Here is a 14105-nt window from a genome sequence, read left to right as displayed (position 1 = left end):
GACACTAGTACTGATGACGTAATTAGTATTAAAATAAGCTTACCGCTGTGACAGTAGAATCCCAGATATCCAAACTATCCACCGTGCCAATAAAACTGTCACCTGATTAATTTAGTTAGTTAATATAGTTAGTTAATTAGCACAATTAGTTAGTTATTACAGGCACAAGTTAGTTATCATTAGGCATACTTAATGCCTACTTTAGCAGGCAATATAAGAACCAAATAACTCTGATTTGTACACATTAAAACCTGGATTTGTAAGATTAATAGATTTAATTAGAAGATAAGTAAACTGATAAAGTTAATACACACCTAAAGTTATTACACCCTCAAGTACCATGCCCCGAGTATCCCTACTGAAGGTATTGCCAGCTAGAACCATAGCCCCATCCACCAATACCTCGTATTGACTGTACACCAGGTTTAGGCACAGTCTGTGAGCTGAGCCGTCCTTTATTCCAAAATCTGGAATAACATTAATTGTAGAGTTTATATTTATTTTACTGTATTTGAGAATAACATAATTTGTAAATACCTGTCCCATTTCCCCCAACTCTTTATGTGACCCTATATTAAAGGCTGGACACATTGACAAGTGAAAAGATCAATTTCTATTAGGGAAATATTTTACAGGTACAAAAATCAACTTTATTATTATTCGTTTACGATTTACGGCAATTTGGTAATCGCGCTGGGCACACTTGGGGTACAGTTGGGGCACAGTTGGGGCACACTTGGGGCACAAAATTGTATTTCCTGGGGCACACTTGGGGCACACTTGGGGCACACTTGAGCACTTGGGGCCAAGTGTGTTTAGTTTACAAAAACTGTGCTTCAGGTCACTTTTTTGCCCCAACTGTGCCCCAACTGTGCCCCAACTGCTTCTGCCCCAAGTGTGCCCCAAGTGTGCCCCAAGTAACTTTTTGCCCCAACTGTGCCCCAGGAAATACAATTTTGTGCCCCAAGTGTGCCCCAAGTGTGCCCAGCGCGATTACCAAATTGCCCAATTTACATAGTATTCGTGTGTTACTAATGTGTTGCTAATCTGTTACTAATATGTTACTAATCTGTTACTAATGTGTGCTAATGGAAATGCTGTGTAAATATATACAGTATTAGATGGTCTAGAACAATTCTCCGGCTCTTTCTCAGCGGTAGATGAACAGGGAGTTTCAGGTTGTTGACAAGAATTATAGAAGGAATTTTAGAAGGAATTTTGCAGAGCTGGACATTGTGTCGTGTGCAAACACCACGTAACGGTGAAAGTGAAACGATGTATTCTGCTGTGCTATAAAACAGATAATTGCAAAGCATTCACTTTATAACATACAGAAACTCGAAGGTGTTTTTCTAAACAGACACTTCTTGATGATACGAATTTTGAACAGGCCAATGAAAATTATCTGAGTGCTCAGGTTCAAAGATATAATTTTCTCGCGACCTTTTGTCTGTTTTACTGTCAATATGTTAAACAAATGAATGCCACCAGTGAAAGCTTACAGCAGAAAAGAGTTTCACTGGGGTAGACCTTAAACAGTTTTGTGAGATGTGATTCCAAAACTTCAAACGTTTTACCCGTACAATGCTCATGTTGGTCCGATTAGGAGAATTCTGCTGGTATTAGCTGCTTTCGTCACTCAAGAAATTTAGGTATTCGAGCCTTAAGGTTCGTAACACAAAATGTAGATACAAATATTGAAAATAAAAGAGCATCCCTCCGCCTGGTTAGTTAAAGTATTCTGTGTCCAGTGGACGAAGGTTGGAGCAACTACCCAGAGTGGACGGAATGTAGCCCAAATGTATGTAGCCTGTATTATTGTGAATATCCTGAATAGTAAATCCTAGTGTTGACTGTTTTAGTGTCTAAGTTTCTCACATCAATATGACATCTTACTGAAGACTTTGAGCGCAATCCTAATAATATTGTGGGCCTAGGGCCTAGACTGAGGCCTATTCTTATCTGCAGATCAGAAAATAAGAAAACTTTTGTTTAATTCCATAAGATAGTAAGGAGTGTAGATGAAACTTACTCTCCAAATAAGACCCCCCCCCCCCTTTCCCTGGCACATTACCCCTGACAACAGTAACCAGGACTACAGACCCCCCCTTCCCTGGCACATTACCCCTGACAACAGTAACCAGGACTACAGACCCCCCCCCCCTTCCCTGGCACATCACCCCTGACAACAGTAACCAGGACTACAGACCCCCCCCCCCCCTTCCCTGGCACATTGCCCCTGACAACAGTAACCAGGACTACAGACCCCCCCTTCCCTGGCACATTACCCCTGACAACAGTAACCAGGACTACAGACCCCCCCTTCCCTGGCACATTGCCCCTGACAACAGTAACCAGGACTACAGACCCCCCCTTCCCTGGCACATTCCCCCTGACAACAGTAACCAGGACTACAGACCCCCCCCCCCTTCCCTGGCACATTGCCCCTGACAACAGTAACCAGGACTACAGACCCCCCCCCCCCTTCCCTGGCACATTACCCCTGACAACAGTAACCAGGACTACAGACCCCCCCCCCCCTTCCCTGGCACATTACCCCTGACAACAGTAACCAGGACTACAGACCCCCCTCCCCCCTTCCCTGGCACATTACCCCTGACAACAGTAACCAGGACTACAGACCCCCCCCCCCCCCCCTTCCCTGGCACATTACCCCCGACAACAGTAACCAGGACTACAGACCCCCCCCCCCCCCTTCCCTGGCACATTACCCCTGACAACAGTAACCAGGACTACAGACCCTCCCCCCCCTTCCCTGGCACATTACCCCTGACAACAGTAACCAGGACTACAGTTATTATTCACAATTAATATAACCTGTAAGATGAGTTGGAGCCCCTCCGATGACGAAGTGATCATTCTGTCCGTCTAGTACGAGCTTTAACACAACTGTGTTATCCGTCTTTACCATACTGTAAACCACGTTCTGATAATAACACAACTTCAGTATTGGTTACTATATTTTATACTTATACTCTGATGATATTCCAAAATATTTTAACATTGAACTAATCAAAAGTGGTCTGGCAATTGAAAGAATGCGTTTACCTTTCCTTGGTATTTCGTTGTAATCCAAGCACAAACTGAACCGCTGTCAAACTGCTGAGTCTCCTCAATCTTGTACACGAGGGTGTCGTTTCTTTCTGGAGTGAATACCGCAGAAAATGATTCCGGGGGCACTGAAATATTTATCGATGACTCATTTGCTCAAACTTCAGTCACACAACTATTTAAACCATGTTCTCATCCTTTAATAGCTCGGATAACCGTGTATTCTAGGTCTCCCTGTATCATGAAGTTAGAAACCACATCTAGTCTACAATAGTTGTACCTTGCTTGTTATTCATACTACACACAGGGCCCAGCACGTCGTTACTCCGCTTAGTAAAGGATGTCAGGAGATGTTTGCTGCTGATTCCCAACATCTGACCGTTGAATGGAGGTATGGTTGTCTGGTGGACTGGGAAGTTATAGTCCCACTGTAGGGTCGCTAAAAGCTGTGTTATATCTGACCTGCAGGGATACGTTCTTCAGACATGATATTAATAGCTGTATACATTGTTTGATATTATGTTATTAAATTGCTAATGTTTTTAGGTAAACGAAACATAAATAAAGGGTGACAGTATTAGTGAAGGGTGATCATTATTAGAGTATACCAGGAAACGCTGAACAATTACCTTTTCTGTTATTAATTGTCACGAGAATTTATTGATTCGTTTGAATTTACGTTCATTCGTTTATAAATAAAACACATTTTTATTTCTAGAATCAGATAAAGGATAAATGTATTATTAAAACTACTTTTCTTCTTTATTTGTTAGATAGTTAGATAGATTCATAGATTGTTAACACCGGTGCTTGTGTTACAAGTATAGTTGTGTTCCACAACTATACTTCTGTATACTTCAGTGATTGGGCTGATGACTCCAGTGAAAGGGCTGGTGACTCTAGTGAAAGTGCTGGTGACGATGAGAAAGACCATAAACCAGGGATTCCTTCGGGAGCATGTAAGATTATATCCAAAGTTTGTTCGCCAATGGGGTGTGTCTGGGTGTCAAAGATCTTCAAGGTGGGTGCTACTTGTGATGAACTCTAGAAGGATGGGGTGGTAATACTCGGTCTGGCCGTCTGGAAGCCCATAGAATTACAGTTCAGAAACCGAGTAAGGAGGTGCGGCTACTGATGAGAAGCCTCCTTAAAGTTTATTTGGGTTAGAAACGACATCTGGGTCCCTACCCTCGCACAAGATTATTCTCAATTTTCTTGTTGTGTTCCACAATTAACACCGGTGCTTGTGCCTACACTTGTGACTTGCCATCCTTACACCTCACAGTCCCGAAGGACAGGGACAGGCCCCACACATCATCTTACACAGGGGCCATACCCACTTCGGCGCCCCACAACTGACACTCTTACAGAGATGAACGCGGGACAGGCTCCAGCTGCGCGCCCCACAAGCCATAGACAGCGCCTACCACGAGCTGAAGTGCTTCAGAGCAGAACAGGCTCCCGAGACGACGGCCTCCACAGGAATAACAGGCTACAAGACGGCAGCGCTGAGCCTGGAAGGCTCCAGACTACAGCGCCTCACAGGCATCACCCCACAGAGCCAGAGACGGTCAACTGCAGCGCCTCCGGACTAACACCTCAAGAGATGAGACAGCGTCCACAAGCCTGAGACAGCGCCTCCACAGAGCATGAGACAGGCCTCCCAAGCATGAGAACGCCTCTCCACAGAGACATGAGACAGCGCCTCCCACAGAGCCATGATACAGCGCCTCCCCACAGAGACATGAGACAGCGCCTCCCCACAGAGACATGAGACAGCGCCTCCCCACAGAGACATGAGACAGGCCCTCCCCACAGAGCATGAACAGCGCTCCCCACAGAGACCATGAGACAGCTCTCTCCACAGAGCCATGAGACCAGCGACTCCCCACAGAGCATGAGACAGCGCCTCCCCACAGAGCCATGAGACAGCCGGCCTCCCCACAGAGCCATGAGACAGCGCCTCCCCACAGAGCCATGAGACAGCGCCTCCCCACAGAGCCATGAGACAGCGCCTCTCCACAGAGCCATGAGACAGCGCCTCTCCACAGAGACATGAGACAGCGCCTCCCCACAGAGCCATGAGACAGCGCCTCTCCACAGAGCCATGAGAAAGCGCCTCCCCACAGAGCCATGAGACAGCGCCTCTCCACAGAGCCATGAGACAGCGCCTCCCCACAGAGCCATGAGACAGCGCCTCCCCACAGAGCCATGAGACAGCGCCTCCCCACAGAGACATGAGACAGCGCCTCCCCACAGAGCCATGAGACAGCGCCTCTCCACAGAGCCATGAGAAAGCGCCTCCCCACAGAGCCATGAGACAGCGCCTCCCCACAGAGACATGAGACAGCGCCTCCCCACAGAGACATGAGACAGCGCCTCCCCACAGAGACATGAGACAGCGCCTCCCCACAGAGCCATGAGACAGCGCCTCTCCACAGAGCCATGAGAAAGCGCCTCCCCACAGAGCCATGAGACAGCGCCTCTCCACAGAGCCATGAGACAGCGCCTCCCCACAGAGCCATGAGACAGCGCCTCCCCACAGAGCCATGAGACAGCGCCTCCCCACAGAGCCATGAGACAGCGCCTCCCCACAGAGCCATGAGACAGCGCCTCCCCACAGAGCCATGAGACAGCGCCTCCCACAGCGCCTCCCCACAGAGACATGAGACAGCGCCTCCCCACAGAGCCATGAGACAGCGCCTCCCCACAGAGACATGAGACAGCGCCTCCCCACAGAGACATGAGACAGCGCCTCCCCACAGAGCCATGAGACAGCGCCTCCCCACAGAGCCATGAGACAGCGCCTCCCCACAGAGACATGAGACAGCGCCTCCCCACAGAGCCATGAGACAGCGCCTCCCCACAGAGACATGAGACAGCGCCTCCCCACAGAGACATGAGACAGCGCCTCCCCACAGAGCCATGAGACAGCGCCTCCCCACAGAGCCATGAGACAGCGCCTCCCCACAGAGCCATGAGACAGCGCCTCCCCACAGAGCCATGAGACAGCGCCTGGATGTTTGACGCTTCATAAGGAGGCACTCTAATGTGGCCCATGATCTTAGCTCCAACAGCAGCACAAAGTGCTAGAATAAACTTCATCTTAGTGTTGAGGTTGGTCTGGAGCCTGCTTTTATAGTATGAAGGAGCCCCCCCCCCTCCCCAGCCACCCCCTACCACCAGCCATCCCTCCTACCAGCCACCTTACACATCTGTGTTAATAGGAGAGATGAGACTCACACATTGAGTTAATAAACTTAATATATTTAGAAATTAGAATAAACAGCGAGAAAATTAGAAAGAAGGAAAATTCAGATTAACTTAACATTGGTCTGAGAAATGTTAAGTAGTGTCTGGACAGAGGACACTGCAAACCCTTTCTAAGAAATGTTTAACCATCACAAAATGATAGTGATTTACCTACTGTGAAATTATAAGAACATAATTTTATTATATTATTAGGCTGCTTCACTCTCATTATGACGACGGAGCAGACTTTTACACGTGATTTTCTCCAATAAATATTAAATATAATTTTCTCCAATGTTAACGACTTAACGTACCCAGAGGTAAGAGAAGTGTATTTGCCGTCCCTGAAGACCGCTACAGGAACCAGACCGGTGTCACGTGATCTCCCCTCCTGCAACACCCCCTCCTTCAGCAGGATCCTCCGCAGCTCCAGTACCTGCAGTAGTGTTACTTAGTAGAGTGTTACTTAGTAGAGTGTGCTTGTTCTAAAGTGTTTATTGTTCCCAGCAACACGGACTGAAACGTTCCGTCACACAGTACACACACACACACCGTTCTTACACACCTCCGTGCGGTGGGTGGTCCTCACTTCTAAAATAGAATAATCTTACACGGAATCATGTCCGGGATAGTATTTCAAATGATTATGCTCATTGCTCCGGTGTCATGCTTTGATGCTATTATTACTTCTGGTACTCTTCATACACCAGTTTCTCTAACAGTCAAACCATCAAAGGACAAAGCTGAACTACCGATAAAATTGTGCGGTATTTCAATTTAATATCCTAGCTGTCAATCTCTGAAGACTGTTTCACGCGTAATAATGTCCGTATTCTGGGCTTGTACCAGTTGTATTTGAAACTCACAACTTGTTATTATACCATAATATAATATGTAAATATGCTAAAACCATATGACTCGTAGAGCATTGGGCGAGATAATAATGATACTTCATTAACAGCCCTGTCAGCATGTATGGATGGATATTGGATGCTCTTAGAAGAGTATAAACAACAATGAATGATTTGTACATTCACTTTAGTGGCGTTAGAAATGTTGAGATAGTTTAAAGCTATGGTAACGCCATGGTTAAGCTATGGTAACGCCACAATTATTTATCATACATTTAGGGATACCAACGTAAAGTCTTATAAATATAGTCAATTAAGAATCTTGTAGCTTGTGGTTTTCATAGGATTCATCAGAAAAGTGAATAAAGTAAAAAACGGAGTGTAACATATTTTAAGGGTTCACATTTCGCGACGTGTATAAGATATATTATAGATTAAAGTGAAACTGAAAATAGACTGGTAACCTGTTTCGGCGAGACAATATCGACAGGCTGAAAGTCTCGACAGAATTTGGGGATAGTTTCAGCGCTGCTGACTCCGTTTCGCTTATCTTTAACAATGAAGTACGTGTAACCTCCGCCGTCAGTGCTCATATCACAGTACACCTGGTAACACAAAGTGAAAGTTTAGGAGAAAGTGAAAGTTTAGGAGAAAGTGAAAGTGAAATAATATCTATCAGTTTCTAAATGTGAACGGGACTGCCAGTTGGAGGTATCCCTTGGTAGGGGAGCGAAGGCACCTGCTTTATCAAACTGACAGGATATTAGTTTTCATTTGGTCATAGACCAGAGCTTAGTGTTTACCATTTACTAAAATCAATGGAGCGATGATAAAATCATGAAATTGAGTGTAAATGTTTAGAAGAAAGTGAAAGTGAAAGTGAAAGCGAAAGTGAAAGTGAAACTCTTGGTCATAGACCAGAGCTTAGTGTTTACCATTTACTAAAATCAATGGAGCGATGATAAAATCATGAAATTGAGTGTAAATGTGTTAAGATTTGCGTGTGTGATAAGGAGCAATACACAGTGGAACACAGTAGGACACGCCCCAGTAAAGTCACGGTTAGAAAGGATGATTGCATCAGTTATACTGAGCTCACGCAGTTCAGGTTAATTTGCAGGCTTGCAAATTACTTGCTGCTTGCTTGTTACTTTACCTAGCTGCTAGATCAGTATCATTATTTTAATCTCCCCACTCTCTATCATGCTCATATAGAATCGGCATTCACCGTTATATTTAAATATTAAATAAACTTCATTTCCACGTGTTACTGTAGTACTAGAAATTACTAACAGTAACACTGTTATTCATTGCTAAGATTATATTATCTGGTGGTGGATTATAAAATCGCGGCACTTGAATGACTTATCTTAACTTCTCATGTCCCTCCTTAACGAACCAAACTTATCTTAAATTTAAAAGTACAGCTAATAGTTTGAGACTGATAAATAGATCAACTCTTTTCAAGCTGTGAATTAATGATCTTTTGATGCGCTCATGCAGAGAATAATCTGGATACTCAGAAAATGGTAACAATTTAATAATGATCGTGTTTTCTATGAGTTATATCACATGCATGCTGTACCACCACAATCAGTTCAACTTACAGAAACTCTAACCACTAGGAGGACCATAACACCACATAACGATAAACCTCAGCTACACATTTTATAGAATCTAAATTATTTGTTTCTTACGTTGGAGAACTTTCGACCAAATTAAGATCCAAACAAAACACTAGCAGGACAAATATCATTTAAAGTAGGGCGCATTTAAAGATACTTCTAGTTTACACGATGATTTGTAACTTAACTTGTTATGGCTACTGAACATTGTTATTACTATAATAACATAGTCACATGTGTTACAGTTATTATGATCATCTGACGACACACACGAACACGTGTGATATTTACTAGATAGTATCTAGATATGTACGTATAAGGAGTGTAATGTAGATGTTAGGGTGTTGTTAGGGTGACGGCGTGTGTAGTTAAGGTGTTGTCATGGAGACACTATTACGAGAGGAATGTGACGTATCAGATCTTATCTTTACTTTCTACAGCTTCCCTGACACAAGACCCATCTTAATTATTAATTATACAGTTTCCTTTCTTAGCAGCGCCAATCCTTTTAAAAAGTAAATTATTCTCAGGTAAGACCTACTCTGAAAAATTATTCACTTATTTGATAAAACAGTTTCATCTAAGATAATATCACCAAATTTTGGTTTCTGAGTTATGACAGTAACTGTTACACCTAAATGAAGTGCGTATATCTCACAACGTCTTCACCATAGCATTTGCGTGCTTGGTGTGCAACGTAAAGCATCATTATTCATTATATTATTATATCATTATAGGCGTGAATAACACGCTTGCTGCTCTATCTGCTATGGAAGGATTTAAACTGAATTTCACAATTTTTAGCAGTAGAAATGTGGAATAACTTAAAATGACTTATAATTTGAGTATAATATTGGGTGGAAAAATATGTCAGCACCTGGTGGACCAGTGTGACAGACCAACCGTGTAGTAATACCAGGCACATATTAATACTCCCCACGGCCCACATAATATGTTCTGAAGTGTAATCACCACTGTCCATTTGGAATGTGTGTGGAATTAGAGTGGAATGTGAGGTTGTACTTGTCGGGCCCTGCCTTTACATGGTCCTTATGTGTTTACTTAGTAAAACCTTTGATCAGTAATCAGTACTCAGTAGATGTAAGATACCCCTCCCTCTCCTCCCTCCCTAACCAGAGTAGGGTACGGGGGGAGGGGGGGGGGGGGGGGGGGGGGGGGGTGGGGGGGGGGGTGGGGGGGTACACTACACTTTTAGGGTACGGGGGTGGGGGGTACACTACACTTTTAGGGTACGGGGGTGGGGGGTACACTACACTTTTAGAGTACGGGGGTGGGGGGTACACTTCACTTTTAGGGTACGGGGGTGGGGGGTACACTACACTTTTAGAGTACGGGGGTGGGGGGTACACTTCACTTTTAGAGTACGGGGGTGGGGGGTACACTACACTTTTAGGGTACGGGGGTGGGGGGTACACTACACTTTTAGAGTACGGGGGTGGGGGGTACACTACACTTTTAGGGTACGGGGGTGGGGGGTACACTACACTTTTAGAGTACGGGGGTGGGGGGTACACTACACTTTTAGAGTACGGGGGTGGGGGGTACACTACACTTTTAGGGTACGGGGGTGGGGGTACACTACACTTTTAGGGTACGGAGGTTTACAAATTCCGCCCACAGTTTATCAGTTCTTTTTATGATGAGAGTTGTAAGAATATCATAGTTCTACTCATGACGAAAATTTGTGATATGAAGATGGTGCTTCCAATTTCAATAGTAAAAAAATGCAAATAGAAGACTACTAGAAATATTACCATAGATTTGGAGAGTGCCCCCTCCTTGGGCTGCACATAGTAGGAAGGACTGGATAATAGACTCGGGTCAGTGCTCTTCAACACTTCGCAATCTCGTTTTACTGCAAATTTCAATAATAATAATAAGTTGAAATTTAACACACCACTATTAAGATAAAACTTATATTCAGCAGTGTTAAATTTTTTCATCCCAGAAATTTACTGGAATAATCGGTAAGGACTTATGTAATGCTTGAAAATAAATCGTTTTACTTCAAATTTCAATCAGTTACTCGTTAATAGTGTTAGCTTTGAAGTTATTATAACTTTGTGAGGTTTCAAGTCGTAATATTGTAAATTATTTCCATATCGACTATCTCAAAAAATTAATGAGAGAAGTCAAAAAAATACAGAAGAATAATTACAAGAGTAGCAAGCCGAACATCATTGGATAAAAATACAACGTCATGTTGGGTAATAAATTGAGAACCATACCAGTACGCATAAGGCTTTCAAGTATCGAATTGAATTGTTTTACCCTAAGTTTTATTGTAATAAATGGCATAAAATTTATAATTAGTTGAAACAAAAGAAAGGAAGATAACTGACAGACCTTTAGCTGTTTTGCAGATAAAAGGGACCCGCTCCTCGTCAGTGACCACCAGGAAGTTGGGACCTTGTTCAGTCTGTAATAACACTCTATTCTGGTGATTATAAGAGTCTCTGTTTCCTACTCGTAACACACTTTTATCGTAGAGACTACCGTCAGGCCACCTCCAGTTGGAGTAGTCTCTGTGAAGACCCACCCAACCCGTCCTTATACCGCTCGTACTGCAATGTTTAAATAGGTTTATAAGTTATAGCAATGTTTATATGTTTATAAGTTATAGCAATGTTTATATGTTTATAAGTTATAGCAATGTTTATAGGTTTATAAGTTATAGCAATGTTTATAGGTTTATAAGTTATAGCAATGTTTATAGGTTTATAAGTTATAGCAATGTTTATAGGTTTATAAGTTATAGCAATGTTTATAGGTTTATAAGTTATAGCAATGTTTATAGGTTTATAAGTTATAGCAATGTTTATAGGTTTATAAGTTATAGCAATGTTTATAGGTTTATAAGTTATAGCAATGTTTATAGGTTTATAAGTTATAGCAATGTTTATAGGTTTATAAGTTATAGCAATGTTTATAGGTTTATAAGTTATAGCAATGTTTATAGGTTTATAAGTTATAGCAATGTTTATAGGTTTATAAGTTATAGCAATGTTTATAAATCTTTCTAAGAAGTATTTCTGAAAAAACCAAACCATCCGATCCCCACTTGCACTGCAATTTGTATAATTAACGGAAATTTTTTTGACCTGAAAGTGTTTGATGTTTATTATTTTGACCTAAAAGTGTTTGATATTTATAATTTTGACCTGAAAGTGTTTGATGTTTATTATTTTGACCTAAAAGTGTTTGGTGTTTATTATTTTGACCTAAAAGTGTTTGATGTTTATTATTTTGACCTACAATTTCAAAACACGGTGTACCACGCCCACAATTACAATCTGCTACATTAGAAGATTATTCCGCACACAAATATTAGGTGGCAAGAAATAAGGAGTTGTTGAATCAACAACTCCTTATTGTTGATGAGTTACTGAGTTCTATCTGTCTATATGACATGGCCAGCACTGAACTACCCTATAACCTTGGATCCAGTGCTCGTATTTTGAGTAATATCCACATATATTAGTGTATTTTATACGAGTTACATAATTATCAGGAGTGAAGTGAAAACATATGTTTGCAGATTGCAGAAGCCACGAAGGTGTGCCATTAAAATTGAGCTAATTATAGAAGCAGTTCAGATATGGTTGAATAAGGGAGGGCGCTTTCTGGCGCTAATTTCTCCATAATATTAACATCTCAATTAATAAAACTGAAGGAAACAGCTGCGAACTACCCATTACAAATATTAGAGATGCATTAGGAGACAAGTGACAACCGTCATATTGATCACACTAACAGAGATAGTAACACTGACTGGATGTTATGTTTGTAAAAACCCACACGCATTCTACTCAATCATTACTACACTCATTTGTATCTTTTTGAGTGAATCTTTGTAGTTTTATTTACTACATCAGCAATTACGAAGATTTTGTAATGCTTATTCGTTATTCAGTATTCACCAATCACTACCTTTTACAATTCATAAGTCATACGTTATCTGTTCATCAGTATGAAACTCTCAAAATGCACCCAAGATAATTCATTTCGCCTAAAATTTACCAGTGTGTTTCAAACTTCCTCCTCACTGGAGGTATTGGATACCGGGTGAAATGTTTAGTAAGATTAATTTGAGAGTTGTAGAACAAGTTAACAAGTTGTACCACACAGTCAGTAGAGAAATACTGGTTACATGGTTACTGGTTACTGGTTACTGGTTCCGACTGTCTCCACAAAGCCAGACTCCTACTTTCTCCGCTCTTACTGTACCAAATAGTGATAAGTAATATTGCTTCGCATAAAATATGCATTAAATCATAATTATGCTATCAAGGGGTGTTGACTATGCATCTAGATTCTATCATACATTTTTAGACAAAATGTAGCCTTGCTTTAACAGCTGGGCCATTCCATAACGTTGGCGAGCAAGGTCAATTAGTCGCACGTCTTGTTTTAGTGGCAAACTCACTGACAGTCCAATTAAAGCTAATTTAAATGGGGCATGTTTTATATGTTTGGTATAACTGTGTTTCCTCCTTGACAAGACTGTTAACTGACAGCTGTTAAATATAATACAGCTTGACTAATGTTTTTGTTAAAGTAGTAACCACACTAAAGGATTTCAGTAGCTGGGTCACATTTTAAAAGTATATTTTAAAATCTATATTGGATTCTGTTAAACATGTTAAAGATGAAAGATGTAATTCAAATTTGACAGTTTTCCTTACATCACATACTCATATTCCGATTACCGTAACAGATGATGAAATCTCATTTTGTGGTATTTTGTGGTATTTTGGGTACAAAACGACATTTCATTAATTAGAAATAACAAGGATATTTGAATTGGCTTGTAACTCACAATTAAATGAATGTAATTCCAGGAATTATACACCGCATATATATACACGGTTTACAATAAAGTGAACGCGTTTTTTAGATTAACCGTATACACTCCTCACCATGGTCACTTTAATATGTGTGTTTAGTAGATAAGACTGATTATCAATACCTTATTCTATATTTAACTTCAAATATAACCTGTTCTCGACTAAACATGTAGATAAAGCTCGTTCAATGTTAACTTGCAACAAGTATTTTATATAATACAGTATTATATATCGATACAGTTGATAAGATGAAAGGTAACCTAACCTGTAGAGTGCGAGTACATAATCCAGCTCCTTCTTATCTCCGATAGAGACAACATCGTAACCTTGACCACGACACGTGGCGTCTGCTTCAGAGTAGTTTTTAGGAGTAGTGTGGAGCACATAACTAGGAATACCTGGCAACAAACATTAATTAGTTAATTAGATCACCAGTA

The 14105-nt window shown here is 41.7% G+C and overlaps 1 protein-coding gene across 3 annotated transcripts in view; it reads right to left on the bottom strand.

The window, feature by feature from the left end:
* LOC134815331 (uncharacterized) overlaps positions 1 to 14105 on the bottom strand; it is a 68495-nt gene that overhangs the window by 51721 nt on the left and 2669 nt on the right. For all 3 annotated transcript variants that reach the window (XM_063823848.1, XM_063823847.1, XM_063823850.1), the window contains exons 5-14: positions 13934 to 14066; positions 11168 to 11385; positions 10576 to 10676; positions 7640 to 7780; positions 6639 to 6760; positions 3353 to 3534; positions 3070 to 3200; positions 2839 to 2947; positions 315 to 467; positions 44 to 102 (exon numbers count right to left, since the gene is read on the bottom strand). In XM_063823848.1, the coding sequence (XP_063679918.1) occupies positions 44 to 102; positions 315 to 467; positions 2839 to 2947; positions 3070 to 3200; positions 3353 to 3534; positions 6639 to 6760; positions 7640 to 7780; positions 10576 to 10676; positions 11168 to 11385; positions 13934 to 14066 (1349 nt within the window). The remainder of the gene's footprint in view (positions 1 to 43; positions 103 to 314; positions 468 to 2838; positions 2948 to 3069; positions 3201 to 3352; positions 3535 to 6638; positions 6761 to 7639; positions 7781 to 10575; positions 10677 to 11167; positions 11386 to 13933; positions 14067 to 14105) is intronic.

This window comes from Bolinopsis microptera, chromosome 5 (genome assembly GCF_026151205.1).
Source record: "Bolinopsis microptera isolate Bmic1 chromosome 5, MBARI_Bmic_1.0, whole genome shotgun sequence".
In the NCBI taxonomy this organism is placed as follows: Eukaryota; Metazoa; Ctenophora; class Tentaculata; order Lobata; family Bolinopsidae; genus Bolinopsis; species Bolinopsis microptera.
The sequence above is the reverse complement of the archived record's forward strand: the minus strand, read 5'-3'. Positions and strand labels throughout refer to the sequence as shown.